Source organism: Myotis yumanensis, unplaced genomic scaffold (assembly GCF_028538775.1).
Source record: "Myotis yumanensis isolate MYYU_CA2020_CCGP unplaced genomic scaffold, mMyoYum1.0.hap1 SCAF_10, whole genome shotgun sequence".
Taxonomy (NCBI): Eukaryota; Metazoa; Chordata; class Mammalia; order Chiroptera; family Vespertilionidae; genus Myotis; species Myotis yumanensis.
In genome coordinates this window covers 33,371,355-33,388,098 of record NW_027223761.1, presented here as the reverse complement: position 1 = coordinate 33,388,098, position 16,744 = coordinate 33,371,355, and the positions used below count along the sequence as shown (strand labels likewise).

At 48.1% G+C, this 16,744-nt stretch overlaps 1 protein-coding gene across 3 annotated transcripts in view; it reads left to right on the top strand.

Annotated features, from left to right (window-relative positions):
* The window catches only part of SPON1 (spondin 1), a 247,809-nt gene that overhangs the window by 211,045 nt on the left and 20,020 nt on the right, over window positions 1-16,744 (top strand). For all 3 annotated transcript variants that reach the window (XM_070428271.1, XM_070428270.1, XM_070428272.1), the window contains one exon: window positions 12,671-12,735. In XM_070428271.1, coding sequence (XP_070284372.1) covers window positions 12,671-12,735 — 65 coding nt within the window. The remainder of the gene's footprint in view (window positions 1-12,670; window positions 12,736-16,744) is intronic.

The following is a 16,744-nucleotide window of genomic DNA, read 5'->3' as shown; positions in this document are numbered from 1 at the left end:
CATTTGGGGATAGGAACTTCCATTTATTGAACATTCATTCAATATATTTGGTCAAGCACCTACTATGAAATGGTCTGGTAGGAAAGAAATGTTAAGTGAACAAATAATAATGCAACATGATTGAGGTCATAGGAAAGGATGGTTTGAGAGTAGGGGGGCATCAAGAAGGTGTTACCAGATGCAGGCGGTGGGGAAAATGGGAAGATATTGGACAGAGGGTACAAAGTTTCAGTTATGCAGGATGAGTAAGTCTGGAGATCTGATGTACAGCATGGTGAGTATAGTTAATAATATTGATTGTGTATGGGAAATTTGCTAAGAGAGTAGATTTCACCACACACATAAAAAAAGTCAACTATGTGGGGATCTCAATATGTTAATTAGCTTGGCTATGATATCATTTTACTATGTATATGTATATCAAAAAACCATGTTGTGCCCTAGCCGGCTTGGCTCAGTGAATAGAGCTTCAGCCTGTGGACTGAAGGGTCCCAGGTTTGATCCTGGCCAAGGGCACATGCCTGGGTTGCAGGCTCGATCCCCAATAGGAGGCCTGCAGGAGGCAGACGATCAATGATTCTCTCTCATCATTGATGTTTCTATCTCTCTCTTCTCTTCCTCTCTGAAATCAATAAAGAACTATATATATATTTAAAAAAACCATGTTGTACATCTTAAATATAGTAGTCCCCCCCCCCCCCCCTTATCTTTGTTTCACTTTCCACAGTTTCAATTACCCATGGTCAACCATGGTCCAAAAATGTTAAATAGAAAATTCCAGAAATAAATAATTCATGTTTTCTATTGCATGCAGTTCTGAGTAATGTGATGAAATCTAGTGCCATCCACTCCATCCCACCTGAGACGTGAATTATCCCATTGCCAAGTATATCCACTCTATACACTCCCCACCAGCTAGTCGCTTAGTAATCATATAGATTATCAGATCTACTGTCATGGTATCTCAGTACTGTGTTCAAATAACCCTTATTTTACCTAATAATGGCCCCCAAACTACTAGAGTAGTGATGCTGGCAGTTCTGATATGCCAAAGAGAAGCTGTCAAGTGCTTCCTTTAAGTGAAAAGTTGAGTACATACAATAAGATATTTTGAGACAGAGCACATTCACATAACTTTTATTATAGTATATTATTATAATTGTTCTTTTTACTGTTAGTTATTGGCTAACCTCTTACTGTGCCTCGTTTATAAATTAAGCATTATCATAGGTATATATGTATAGAAAAAAACATAGTGTACATAGGGTTCAAAAGTATCCATGGTTTCAGGCATCCGCTGGGGGTCTTGGAACATATCCCCAGAGGATAATGGACAACTGTATGTAAATTTTTATTTAAAAAGAAGAAGCTAGCATTTAGAGGAGGAGTTGCTTAAGAAGAAAGAGATAAGGACATTCCAGGCAAAGGAACTCACAGCCTTGAGCCAACCTGCACATGACAGGTAATGTAGGAGATTTACGCTGAAAGGTAGGTCGGCAGAAGTGGGAGATCACAGTGAGAGAAGGCAGTGTGGAGTGATATAAATACATCCAAGTGATCAGAGTTACCTTTTCATTACCATTCACCTTACATTACAGTATCTCCTTCAATCTTCACATGTTATTATTAACCTACTAGAGCAGTGGTACTCAACCTGTGGGTCACGACCCCTTTGGGGGTCGAACGACCCTTTCACAGGGGTCGCCTAAGACCATCGGAAAACACATATATAATTACATATTGTTTTTGTGATTAATCACTATGCTTTAACTATGTTCAATTTGTAACAATGAAAATACATCCTGCATATCAGATATTTACATTATGATTCATAACAGTAGCAAAGTTATAGTTATGAAGTAGCAACAAAAATAATTTTATGGTTGGGGGTCACCACAACATGAGGAACTGTATTAAAGGGTCCCGGCATTAGGAAGGTTGAGAACCACTGCACTAGAGGACATACCCCACAAGAGCAGGGACTGTCACCTTGTCCACTGCCCTATGCCCCGTGCCCAGTACAGCCTCTGACTGTACCCCTCCAAAAACGAAGCTCAATAAGTATGTTTTACACATGAGGAATCCTTTCAGCGAGGATGAGTGACTTCCCCAAATTTACATAGCACATCAGTGGCTGAGCCGAGATTTGAACTTCAGTCTGCCTTACTCCACCACGCTGCTCTTTAACTCCTGCTCCGTGGTGCCACAATAATAACTAGAAGGGGGCTTTCACGTCGAGGAACCTACTGTTACCAGGGGAAGCCCAGCAGAGGCTGGCCATGTATGTGTGATCTTAAATCCCTGGTAGGGACATTTCTTTAGTGACAGCCAGCAACACAGTTTCTCCCATTACCTCGATGATAATCTGAGTATATGGGGTCTCAGGAATGAGAAGGGTTAAGCTTTTAAAGCTTATCAAGTTGTTCCTTTGCATTTAAATAGCACCATTTAAGAAAGCAGCCTTATTTGAAGCTGCTGTGCAGCACACCGTAGGGTCTGCTTATTTCTCCCCCATCCAGGTCATTTAGAGCTTCATTACTTAATAATTTGTAAGCTTTTTCTGAAAATCAGTGGATGAAGGGAGATGATGAAGTGAAATATTATATTTAAGGACCCAGCAAAACAGGCTGACAGTATGATACCTGGGCCAGAAGCTTCTTAAGAGAGGAGAGGGAGATCTTAGTGTACAAATGAGTTCTCATTTCCTTTTGAAATTGCTTTTATTTTAAAGATAATAAAGCCTTCCCTACTCTCTTCTCTGTCTCCCCTCACTCCTAGGTACTATGTCCTGTGGCTTTAACTACCACCTACTGTATATGCTGATGACTTTCAAATGCACACCTCTAGCCTGACTTGCTCTCAAACTCCAGCCTCAGATCTCCAACTGCCTACATGATACCTCCCCTTGGAGTCAGCCTGGACCCTTTTTTGTTTGACACCCCACATCCAATCCATCAACAGATCTTGTTGCTTCTCCCTTTAAAATAATGTCTTGACCCTGGCCGGTGTGGCTCAGTCGGTCAGAGTGGCGTCCGGTAATATATTGAAAGATCTCAGGTTCCATTCCCAGTCAGGGCACATGCCCAGGTTGTGGGTTCAAACCCCAGTTGGGGCGCATGAAGGAGGCAGCCAACTGATCTCTCTCTCTCTCTCTCTCTCTCTCTCTCATCTCCCTCCCTCCTCCTCCCCTCCCTCCCTCTCTCTGAAATTAATAAACATATCTTCAGGTGAGGATAACAAATAATAATAATGTCTTGTATCGACATCACCTCACCCTCTCTGTTGCTCTCTCCAGGTGCAGCCCCTGCCTCCGCCCCTGGCCCTGTGACAGTGTCCTCCTCCCCTCCCCCACAGTTAGCCGAATCGCTGAACGCATGAGTCAGGCCACAGCACTCCTGCTCACCAACCTTCCCGCAGCATCCCCATCCCAGAGAACTTGCAAAAAGTGCCCCTAAGGCCCCCTGGGAGGGCAGCCAAGGCCGGAGGCTTCCTCTAGCTTGTCATTAATTAATTGTTTAATTAACTAATCCATTATTCATCCCTTAATCATTCCCTGCATACCTCCCCCAAGCCAGGCCGGGCGCTGGGGACACAGGGAGGACACAGCCCAAGCCCCGCTCTAACACAGGCTTCCAGACTGGACAGGAGCTGTCCTCAGAGGAAGGTGGGGATGGGAGACAGGGAAGAGGAGCGAGGGGTGTGGAAGGCTGTGCCTTTAAGACCACCGGAGACTGGGCAGGGTTGGGACGCTGCCCTTACAGGTTGCCTCAGGCACCTTCAGCCAGAGCCTTTCCAGGCTCCCAGGGTTCCTAGCAGCCAGGCCTGTTTGAAAGCAGCCCCTGCTTTGCCCCCTCTCTCCTGGGTGATGGCAGAGTCTCGCCTGCCCTGGCCCCTTTCCTACTTCCCTGCCTGGCCCTGGCACTAATGTTTTCCTAATTGCTGGACACAGAGGAGGAGGTGGGGAGAAGGGCCTGGGAAATCAGTCATGAGAGCTGGCGGGACAGGAGAGATGGACATGCCCCACTGACCTGTTCAGCTCCCTGCGTAACTCAGATGAGAGGTGGGCTTTCGCAAGCATTAGGAAGGACACATTGAAAACCCAGAAAATGAGGTTAAGCCCGGGATTGGCAGTTTGGTCACCGAAGGCTGAGCTAAATCGATGCCTGTGGCTAATAGAGGGGCACGGAAGGACGGCCTCTCGCTCAGGTCAGGGAGTGATGCCCGAGCTCAGAGCTCTCCGCCTGCCACAGACCGGCAGCCGGGCGGAGGGCAGTGGGCGCTCTGATGGGCCCTGTCCCTCGCGCTTCGGAAATGCCAAGCTGCTTTCACAAAACTGCCTCTCGGGAAGATTGTTATCTACAAGCATTATGCAATTTCCCGTCGGAATTACAGGCTGTGTTTGGAAAGAAATTGGATTTGAAATGCTCCTGTGCAACCACATCACCTTCTTGTGGATCTGTGAATGGGCTTCAGATACCTTCTCTGGCTTCCAAATAGCTGATGAGACAGCCACTTCCCAGGGGACCAGGCGAGCTATGGGCACTTCCAAACAGCCAACCCCGGTTTCCGGGCGTTTCTGGGGGCCGATTCAGAACCTGGGAGCTCTGACCATGGTTCCTAAAGTGACCTCTGGGTCCTGTCCCTCATCCTTCCCTCTCCCACCTGCAGTCCCAGCACAGTGTTCTGGCTGGCGCTCTCCTCCTGCTCATCCAGTGCCCACCACCTCCACACCCAGGTTTCCTGTGTCACCTCACACAGCTCCGGCTCCACCCTAGACTGAGGGGGTGTTGGTGGATTGGGACTCAGAGCCTCTCGTCCATTCAGCACGCATTCATTGAGCATGCTCGGAGCATGGTTCTGAACGCTGATAGTACAGCAGTGAGTAAAACAGACGCTATCTTCATGGGGAGACAGATGACAAAAAGTAAATACTAGTAAGTGGCCCATCCAGCATGGCTCAGCGGTTGAGCATCAACCTATAAACCAGGAGGTCACGGTTCCATTCCTGGTCAGAGCACATGCCCGGGTAGTGGGCTTGATCTCCAGTGTGGGGTGTGCAGGAGGCAGCAGATCAATGATTCTCTCTCATCACTGATGTTTCTATCTCTCCCTCTCCTTTCCTCTCTGAAATCAATAAGAATATATATTTTTAAAAAGTAAATAAGCAAAATACATAGTACCTAAAACAGTGACAAGTGTTCTAGAGAGAAGGTAGTCATGGAAGGTGATGGGGGTGTGCTGGGGGGCGGGAGGGACTGGGAATTGCTATTGTGAATAGTGTGGTCAGCAGAGGCTTCACTGAGAAGTGACATGTGAGCAAACTGGAGGAGGCAGAGGAATGAGTGTTTTGGCAGCTGGAGGACACATTCCTGACATGGGGAGCTGCCTGGCACGTTGAGGAAAAGCAACATGTCCAGGGCGGCCGGAAACAGGGTGAGTAAAAGGGAAGAGTCATAAGAGATGGGGTTAGTGAGGGGACAGGGACGAGGAGATCATGAAGGGCCCTGGGGGCCATGGCACGGTCCCCACTTGCTGTGAGATGTGAAGCCACTGGGAGACTCTGACCAGAGGAATGACATGGCCACTGTAGAGCGTGGAGGAAGGTGAGGAAAAAGTCAGAGGGATCAGCCCGGCAGCAACTGCAATGAGTGATGATGGTGGGTTGGACCAGGATGGTGGCAGAGCAGGTGCCGAAAAGTCATTGGCTCATAAAGACGTTTTAGAAGTGGAGTTGACAGGATGTGCTGACGGATCAGATGTATAATAGGAGAGAAAGAAGCATCCAGGATGAGAAACTGGAAGGATGGCTTTGCTGTTTCATGGAGGGGAAGCGGGGAGGCCAGGTTTGGGGAGGGGACGATCAGGAGTAGGATTTCAGACACGTTGAGTTTGAGATGCCAATTGGACAGCAGATGAAAACGTTTGACCGTTGATAGCAAGCCCGGAGTTCAGAGCCAGGCTGAGGTAGAAGACTTACTTCAGTGGGCAGCAGTGCACATTTAGCTAGAATTTCAGGGCGTGGGACAAGATGACATCACCAAGGCAGTGTGGGCAGAAAAGAGAAGAGGACCGAAGGCTTGAACCCGGGGCGCTTCAGTGTTTGGAGGAAGGCGAAGAAGGGCCAGCAAAGGAGGCTGGGAAGGGGAGGCCAGTGAGGCGAATGAGGAGGCAGGAAGTGCCAGAGCCAGGCAGACCGAGCTTCAGGCAGAGGGAGTGGCCAGCTGGGTCAAGTGCAGGAGGCGTCATAGAAGCTAAGAGCTGGGCGTTGCCCATTGGCCATGGAGAGCTCATGGGTGCCCTTGACCAGAGCAGTTTCAGAGGAGGTGAGTCTCAGTTACTTCACCTGAGAAATGGGACCATTCGCCTGCTTACCTCAGAGGGTGACAGTGGAAACCAATGAGACCAGGGGCAAAATATAAAGCACCAAGAAATATGAGGTGTCTGTTTTTATTTATGACCCCATAAACCCAGAGGCTGTTGAAATGATGGGAGGGACCGTTGGGCACAATTGACTTAAAGATGCTTATAGCTCCATTATCACCTCATAAAATGGCTCATTTCCTGCTGCTCATCCCCAGGACACTCACAGAGGGATGACTTTCCACTTCCCTTCAGAGGTGGAAGCCATCAGAATAAATGTTATGGGTGGTAAGTGGGGATTCTGGGAAAGGGTAGAAGCAAAAAAAATAAATAAATGGGGCCAAGCACTGCTCATTCGGGTCTTAACACAGAATGATGAACGCTGCCCTACCTGGTGACCCTGCGCCTCCTGGGAGAAAAACTGTCAGCCAGGGGCAGCCACACTCTTGCTGGGGGAAAAAAAAAAACCAAACACACACACACACACACACACAAAACAAGCAAAATGGGGGAGGAATGGGGGAGATAGAGAGGAAGAATAGTCAGGAGAGGCGGGAAGAGCATGAGTTTTGGAGTCAGACACTTCTGTATTGGAATCATGATTCCTGGTGATTTTGAACAAGTCATGTGACTTCTCTGAATCTCAGTTTCCTCATCTGCAAAATGGGATCATAGCTATTCCCCAAAGGTTTTCATACGAAACAAGCTGATGACTGCACAAAGACGCAGGATGGGGCAGGGCTGTCTGTGCGCATGCACGGGTATCACTGTGCATTTAGTGTCATTGGGTTTCCCCGTCTTTGGTATTTGGTAGCCAACAGTTTCCCCCAACTCAAGGCCCCTGTGCCCCCCACCCCCACCCCCCTGCCAACTTCTTCAAAACCAGGGAAGCACTAACGTTGACGGTCTTGTGAACACTGACAATCCTCCGAGTGTGGCTGCAATGTTCAGCTCTCAGATATGCTCCCACAGGCGCAGAGGCAGGGGCCAGCGCTGGGCCTGACCTTTCACCTGGACCCCTGCACCGCAGCTTCCCCACTCCTAGCTGCCCTCTGCTGGGGTTCCCAGGGCCATGGGTGTTGGGAACCCAAGCTGAGGTTTAAACTCTGCCATTGACTGTGTAACTAATTTGGCCAAATAAATGCGTTTCTGAACATTAAAAAGTCTATGCCTACCTTGAAATGTATAGTAAAGATTAAATAAGATACTATGTGAAGGTAATTAGCAAGGGGCCTAGCACAGAAAAACAATAGATCACTGTTATTGTTGTTTCTCCCTGTTTCAGTTGCTTTCTCTGTCTCATTATGGATTGTATCCATTTCTCTTCCTGCGGGGGAGGAGGCGGGGTGGGTGGGTGGCTCAGACTGCAGGTGTGGGGCAGGACCTGCGATGGTGGGAGAGCTCGCCCTCAGGGCCTTAGGTGAGGAACAGGTGTGGTTCAGGACTAGAAGATGAAGGCAGAAGGGCAGGACCCAGGAAAATGCCTGCAGAAGAGGAGGTGAGGAGCAAGGCAGGGAGGGCATGGGAGGGTCCGTGTAGGGTAAGGTTGTTTCAAACACCAGCCCCAGCCCTGACCCCCTCAGATTCACGTTCTTGCTATCTGCTCTGCTCAGTTTTGGCATGTCCTGATACCAGTGTGATTTCTGCCTCCAACCAGGCCCAAGCCTGCCTTCATTCCACATGAACCCTCCCTCCTCTGGATCTGACCTCAGCCCCTGGCCTTTGTGGGGGCCGTGCAATTCCCACGTGGTCCCAGTAACTAAGCAGTCTGAGTACGGCTGTCACATCTTCCCAATATGTTTATCAAAAGCAAAATGAAAGCACTCGGCCCTGTGAAGATGGACACGAGTGACCTGTAGTTTTGGGGGGGTTTTTAATTTTAATGGGCGTATCTCTGGAAAACTGCTAACGTCATGCAAATGAGGCATGAACTGTGAATGCCTTGAAACACTTTGTTTGAAAGGGGTCCTAGGAGACATGTGTGAGGGCTCTTAGGATGGCTGAAAGATCCTTTCTGTGCCTTAGAGACTTGTGAAAATGGCTTTTCATTTACATCTGAAGTTTGGATGGCTTGCTCTGAATGTTAAATCCTCCATTCTTTAAAATGTAAAACGCCTCGTGCCCCCGTGGCCCCATCCAGGGCGCACCGAGTCATGGAAACGTCCCGTCATTTGCTCCCTGAGTTTCTGGGTTCTCCTGGGGCTCTGTCGGTTTGTAGATGCGACTGCGCACCCCACTTTCTGTACTCAGGCAGTGCAAATCGATTCTAATACCAGCTTGGCCAGAATGTAAGTAAGAATGAGAACAGCAGCTAATATTTGTGCTGATAGAGGCACTGTATTAGCACACTTTCTGAATGGTGTTATTTAATCCCCCCTAACAATCCAGTGCCGTAGATACTCTTGTTAACCCCATTTCACAGGTGAGAAAACTGAGAGGTCAAGAGACTTGCCAAAGGACATGGAACTAGTAAATGGTGAAACCAGGATTTGAACTCAGGTACGACTCCTGAGCTTGGGCTCCCAGCCATACTACATGCCTGCCTTCTGGATGAGTAAATACTAATGAGAATGATAGTATCCGGTATGTCCAAGGGTGTGATGACATGGGCACATACACATTCTTGCTGGAGTATAAAATAGTACAGGCATTTGAGGACAAATTGGTAGACTCTGCCAAAATTTTCAACGTGCTTCATCTTTTAATCATTCCTGGGAATCTATGACATAGGAACCCTCGGGTTTGCAAAGACAGAAATACATGCCCAAATGTTCATCATAGTATCATTTATGGCAACAATTAAATATCTGTCAATAGTGTCGGTTAAAAAACATGCAAGAACATCCATGCTATGGAATTCTACACGTCTATAGAGTAAATGATATGGCTTTGCTTCTTCAGAAATTTACTCATTACCCATCCATCGCATTTAGATATGGCCATGAACACGCCAGGCACTCTCCAATCCCGTAGGACTTCGGTTCTGCCGGAGAATTTTGATGCAGCAACAAAAATATTTCACTTTTAAAATGAATATTGCAGAAGGCTCGTGCGTTCCTGTTTCATTGGATGACACGAATGATCGCAAACAAGGAACAATAGCAGTTGATCCTGCAGATGGTGTGGAACCTCCAGATGAAACAAATTCCAGCAGCAAGCTGTTCTAATGCCCACACGCGCGGACCCACCATCCTCCGGGCCTCCATAGCTCTGAAAACTAGACAGAATTTCATCACCATAAATAAACACTAATGATGGGTCCAAACAATTTTTGTTGAGTTATTCTGCAAAAAACAAAATCAATATGTCATTAGTTAGGACTCGAAAACCAAGATTGAATTGCAATGCGAAGCCACCGTAACTCCACGCACACTGATTTATTTTTTTCTTTTTAGTAAAGCATTTTTTTTCAAGGGCAAAATGATCATCATCAGACAGTATCTCGTCTCCTGGATTTCTTTTTTATTAGTCTTGACCAAGCTTACCATAATTTGAAGATCTTCAATGTCTTAAAAATCAACAAAAGGAGAGCTATGAATCTGTAGCTACTGACATGGAAAGATTCCCATGATGTAATATTAAGGGAAAATATAAAAATCATGGCGCAGAATAAGATATTCAGTATGAAAGCTGTATCTAATATATACACGCACACACACACACACACACACACACACACAGTGGCATCTGCATAGTAGAAGGCCTGGAATGATACACCCCAAACTGTAACATTCTGGAGAAGGAGGCAGAAGGCAGGGTAGATGCTAAAGTGGAAAGAGCTCAACATTTACATTGTGTGCTTCTGTGGTGCTAATTTTGTCTACAATAAGCATGGATTACTCTGGAATTAAAAATCTAAAAAGGCCCTAGCCGGTTTGGCTCCGTGGATAGAGCATTGGCCTGCAAACTGAAAGGTCCCGGGTTCGATTCCGGCCAGGGGCACATGCCTGGTTTGCGGGCTTGATCCCCAGTAGGGGACATGCAGGAGGCAACCAATCAATGATTCTCTCTCATCATTGATGTTTCTATCTCTCTCTCCCTCTCCCTTCCTCTCTGAACTCAAAAAATATATATTTGAAAAAAAAAATCAAAAAAGTATACCAGGTATTTAAAAATTATCATGGACGTTGTGGGGAGCTGCTGAAGGGTTTAGGCAAGAAATGGGTAGGTTGGGGGAGGGTGGGTTGGGGGAAAGCAAGAAGGTACAGGAGACTAAGTAACCAGTGAGGAGACTGTGGAGGGGTTCACAGGCGGTGAACACAGTGGGTCTTGGGGCCTGACCGCTGTGAAGGGGTGGGAGACGGAGGAATGATGGCGACGCCTGGTGTCTGGTTCAGGCAGCGGGTGGATGTGCCTTTAGCCCAGATGGCACTGGCTGGAGGAGGAGCAGGGCTCCGGGGTCAGATGAAGAGTTCAGTGTGGGACGTGGAATATATGAGATGACCATAGGAAAACCAGGTCATGGGAGACCCAGCGCTGGCATTCGGGAGATAGGTTAGGTCTCACAAGTGACTTCATGATAAGCAGCTTCTTTCAGTTATTCAACAGATATTTATTAGGAATGAATCAGGGAGACATTCTCAACAAATAAGAATGTCTCTCATGAGAAGTGTAAACCTCTCAGGACTTAGACATGCTCTCCCTGAAGATGTGTGAATGTGGGGTGTTTGTGCACCCAGTGAATCTTTCCTCTGATTAAGAGAGGGAACCCCAGGGAGGCCTGGGCTCAGGAGAAGGCTGCAAGGTTCCCCGGGGTGGCAGTGGATGGGGTGCCTCTGTGGCTTGTCCCTGTAGCGCCCAGGCCAACCTGGATCTGGCTGATCTCCTTCTTCTCAAGAACCCACCACCCACCCACTCCTTCCTGGGCTGCAGGCAAGGCGTCCAGATCAAAGGCTTTTTCTAATCTTTGGGCCTGATCCTGGAGACACCTCTGACTTCCTCCCAGTTTTCTCAGGGCAGTGGGATTTTCTGGGCAAGGTACCGAACTAAGAAGAAATCCACCAACTCATTCCAAATGTGTTCTAGGCACCCACAGCCAGGCATGGCTTTAAGAACTGGGGCAGCCCAGCTGGTGTGGCTGAGCAGTTGAGTGCCAACCTATTAACCAGGAGGTCATGGTTCGACTCCCAGTCAGGGCACATGCCCAGGTTGTAGGCTCAATCCCCAGTACAGGGTGTGCAGGAGGCAGCCAATCAATGATTCCCTCTCATCATTGCTATTTCTCCCTCTTCTTTCCTCTCTGAAATCAATAAAAATATATTTTTAAAAAAACAACAACTGGGGCAGAGCTGTGAGCCAACCAAGCAAGTGTCTGCCCTCCTGGAGCTCAGGGACCTGTTCAGTCAACAACAAAACTCTTGCTTCCCCAGCTGGTGACATCCTGGGCTTTTCGGTGTGCAATGGGCAGTGGTGTCTGAACACTGCTAAGACCAGGCCAGAGGAAGGGGTGGTAGATCCAGAACCAGCTGAATCCGCTCTGGGGAACATCCCCAGCCAGAGCCAAATTTGGACTATGGCAGTATTAAGCCTTGAAAAGAGTGTGATACCCCCTCACTCCCAGTGTGTAATTGAAAATAAAAACCCAAACAAATCTCAGAGTTTAGCAAGATCAGCAAAGTTCTGATCCTTCCCCCCACCCCCCCCACCCCATGATGACTTAATGCTTGCCTTCAAAATGTTAACCGTTAGGTTCTTCCTCAAAGAATATTTTAGGTCCTTAGACTTGAAGGATGCTCTACACACTGTCCAAAGCAAAATGGAGCATAATAACATGAGTGACACAGGGGTGTGGGCCCCCAGCTTTATTCTGGCCTCCTCAACCCAAGGAGTTTAATCCGGTGCCTGAGTCTCAACAGCAGGAAAGGCCTTGAGTGTGGCAATTGTTGGGGCCAGTTGTTGGCTGCATTGCAGCTCCTGCTACAGTCCAGGCCCCAGTCAGTATCTGGGCAGAGCACACAGTCTTCCCTCCAGGCTAGACACAATATGGGAGTCTGGCCATCCAAGGAGGAGTCCAGGTCAGAGCCTGGCTCCAGCAGGGAGAGATGGGCTGAGCTGCAAACCAAAGGTGTGGCTCAGTGGACCCATTGGTGCCCACGACGCACTAGGCACACTGGACACTCAGCCCCACCTCCTGGGATTACCGGGGCTCCAGGGCTTGCCCACCCTGGGGCTGGATGGCTCCCACACCTGGGCAGGTAGAGCCTCAATAGCAGGTAAGTGAGGGGCGGTAGACAGTGTGACCATGTCAAAGCCCTTTTGTTCCCATGAGCCCAGCTCTCCTCACTAAGTGTCTGTGGTTTGTTTTTTGCAGAGCGATGAGGTCCTCACCGTCATCAAAGCCAAAGCTCAGTGGCCAGCCTGGCAGCCTCTCAACGTGTAAGTAACAGACAGACCCTGGCTCTGCCCTGCCCCTGTCCTGGCCTTGTCCTCAGAGCCACCCACCTAATGACCACCCCATGCCAATTGGGCCATTAAAGTCAGCAATACCTCTTAGATGAACAAACAGGTGAGGTGCAGTATCACAGGTGCCCCTATCTTCTCAGGGATGCAGGCTTGGTCTCTGTTTCCTCCAATGGCTCTAACACTGCAGAAGAATCAACTCAGAATAAAGGTTAACCAGTATGTATTCACTTATGTTCTCAGCCACAAATACGTGTCCTCACTCTAAGCAAATCTGCCTCATGGGAAGCCAGGTTTACCCCAGGTTCCACTCTCAGTCTCCATTTTTTCTGTCTATTCTATCTCTTGGAGATTTCATTCTCCCATGCATTTGGTGACTACCGGTATGCTGATGGCTCCCCAAACTACCACTCCCCCAGGTAGGTACGTAGGTAGGAAGCTAAATCCATCCATCAATTTCTTGGACACCTCTCTGTGGATGGCCCACATGGACCTTGAATTCATCATATCCAAAATTGAGCCTGGCTGGTGTGGCTCAGTGGTCGAGCATTGACCTATGAATCAAGAGGTCATGGTTTGATTCCTGGTCAGGGCACATGCCTGCATTGCGGGCTCAATCCCTAGTTGGGGGCATGCAGGAGGCAGCTGATCAAGGATTCTCTCTCATCAGTGATGTTTCTATCTCTCTCTCCCTCTCCCTTCCTCTCTGAAATCAATAAAAATATTTTTTACAAAAAACAAAATAGAACCCATCACTGATTCCTATTGGTGCTTCCTTCTGAGTATCTCACAAATCAGTCCTCACCTGGCCATTCTCCCACCATTAGTTTCTCACCTGGTCTACTCCAATTCTCCCCTCTTCTACGGCTCCCCCATCTGATCCCTCATCCACACCGTTACCAGAGTGATCTTTAAGAATTCAAGTCTGATTTCCTGACTCAGAATCCCTCTGTGGCCTCCAGGATCAAGTCTGCACTCCTCAGTTCACCTGAGAGGACACAGGGAGCATCACACGCTTCAGCCCCTGCCTCCTTTTGGGGGAGGCTCATGTCTTACTGCTCCCTACTCTGCACCTCACTGCGGCCACCCCGAATCCCATGAAATTCTTCGAACAAGGCTTGGTATCACTCATCCTTTATGGGTACAAGGTCTGGAGCAGAAAAAGTTCCCAGTTTAGCACCAGAAAATGGTTTATGAGAGTGGCTTGGCTAGCCCCTCTGTGGAGCAGTCTGCTTCCACTAACGATGACATTGATGAAGATGGCAACAACATGGGGGATGTGTGAGATACTCAGTGGGAGAAAAGGCAAACACAAAATGGTAGGAAAGGAAGTACAAGGAAGACTCCAGCAGGAGCGGAGGGAGGAGGAGCACTCACACATGACCAGCTGGTGGCAGGGAAACTGTTGCCAGGCGCCTGGTGCCCACCTGTTTAACCATTCAGGAAACTAATGGCTCATCCCCTACTATGCGCCAGCCCCATACACAGTCCCCGCCCTTTGGAATGGCCAGCCAAGAGGGAGACAGACAATACACAGAGTTCTGCCACTCCAGGTCTGCTCTGCGCAAGTCGAAGTGGCACCATATGCACAGAATATGAATACTATAATGGCACTGTGGTAGCCTTGTGCGCTCCAGGGGATAAGTGTCATGGTGGGAACTCAGAGAAGGAGCCCACACCAGCCCAGGTCAGAGAGAGGTCATGAAGTCTTTGTGCCGGAGGCGCCAAGGGGCTGAGTCTGGAAGGCTGCTCCTTGCCCTGGAGTGGCCCTGGTCTGGTGGGACTGAGGCCCTGAGTGGAAGCCTGAAGACAGCTGACCACAGGCAGCCCAGCTGGCTGCATGGAGGCTTCTTCTAGCTTGCTGTGACCTCCAAGCCTTGCTCTGGATCACCTCCGAGGAAGTTGAGACCAGAGTAAGCTAGCCCTTACAACAGGGGTTAGGAGCGCCAACCCTCGCACAGCTGATAGTCCACATATAACTTTAGACTCCCCCAAAACTTACCTACTAATAGCCTTCTGTTGACCAGAAGCCTTACCATTAACATAACAGTCGATTGCCACATAGTTACATGCTTTATTTATTGTACACCGTATTCTTACAATAAAGTAAGCTAGAAAAAAGAAAACTGTTATTAAGAAAATCATCAGGAAGAGAAAATACATGTCCTACAGGACTGTGTGTATTTATTGAAAAAAATTCCCCATATATAGGGTAAAAGTAGGCTTACGGTTATGAGTACGTGAAAAACTAAGTTTATTCCTGTATTATTATTGACTTTTGTGTTATTTCCCATAGAAACAACGGTAAGCCTACTTTGCCCCACCCTGTTAAGTGGACCCGGGCACTTGTTGTTCAAGGGTTGACTATAGTTGAAAACCTGCCCAGGCTTGGAAGTGCCTTTCCGTCAAGAAGCAATAGCGGCAGTGCCTGCTGCCCTGTGCTCTCAACTAGTGGGCGGGCATTTGCCTGTCTCACGCTATCCCACCAAACAACACTGATGTGCATTCACAAAACCCTCAGCCCTCTTTGCATAATTCACATCAATCAGAAAACATGGCCACTCTGAATCCTGTTTGCTCAGGCTCTCTCCTCAGCTTCCCCCAGCTCCCAGGCTCCCAGACCTAGATGCGAAGAGTTCCTCACCTCTGGTTCTCTGAACAGGCAGGGGCTCAAAGCCAGGAAGGGGTTGGGGGCATCTGGGCCACAGAGTTTGTGGATAACAAATTACACCAGTTAGAAACCTTACACCATTTTCCCTTAAGGAGCCTGGGTTTAGAAAGATGTAAACTGTAAAGCAAGATGGTTCAGGAAGGAAAGAGGGAGGAAGGGAGAGAAGAAAGGAAGCGGAGAGAAATCCTTTACCCTGAGCACCTACTATTTGCCAGATACCCTACGAGGCACTTACCTTCCTTATCCCACGTAATCCTTGCACTAACCCCATAATAAGCCCCGCAAGGATTATGACCCTCACTTTACTGATGATGGGACTGAGGCTCGGAGGTGGTATGACAGGTCCGCCCTCAGCATCCAGCTCCATCAGTGGAGGAGCTGGAATTCAAACAGTATCCAGCTGACTCCAGTGCCTACGCTCTCACTACAATTAAGTAACCATTCATTAGCCATTTCTTAATCAATCAAAACATATCGGTCAATTGGACTTTTGAGCAGCATGAAATAGCAGTGTGACCACCAAATTGTCTTACTCCCACCAAAAACAAACAAACAAACAAACAAAAAACAGAGTCTTAACTTTCACTTACCCTGTGTCCTATCAGGGATGCCTGAGCCCGGCAGGTGTAGCTCAGTTAGTTGAGCATCATCCCATGCGCCAGGAGGTCTCAGTTCCATTCCCGGTCAGGGCACATGCCGGGTTGCAGGCTCCATCCCCAGTAGGAAGCATGCAGGAGGCAGCCGATCCATGTTTCTCTCTCATCAATGTGTGTGTGTCTCTCTCTCTCTCTCTCTCTCTCTCTCTCCCTCTCTCCCTCCCTCCCTCTCTTTCTCTCTCTCTCTCCCTCCGTTTGAAATCAATTTTTTTAAACTTAAAAAGAAAAGGATGACTGAAACATTTAGTTGCTTCAACAAACATTTTATTGGGCGGTCTCCAAAGGAAAGTACTGTGAAAGGTTCTTAGGGATCCAGTGGTGAGCAAAGCAGAGCTTCTCATGGATTTTACAGTTTAATGGGGCAGAGACATTCACCAATGATGACAGATGTGACATGTCTGTGAAATAAAGACATAAGCTGCCATCAGAGTGTGTGATTGGAACCTCAACCCAGCTTTGGGGGGGGGGGGGGGGAGCGATCAGAGGAATCTTCCTTGAGGAAATGAGAATTGAGCTAAGAGTTAAGGAATCAATAGGAGTTAACTAGGTAAAGAAGCAACGCAAGGGGAGAACATTCTACAAAGTCTAGAGAAACCATTATGTGTAAAAGCCCTGAGGAGGGAGCAGAGCATAAAGTACTAACAGGGTATATGGTGTA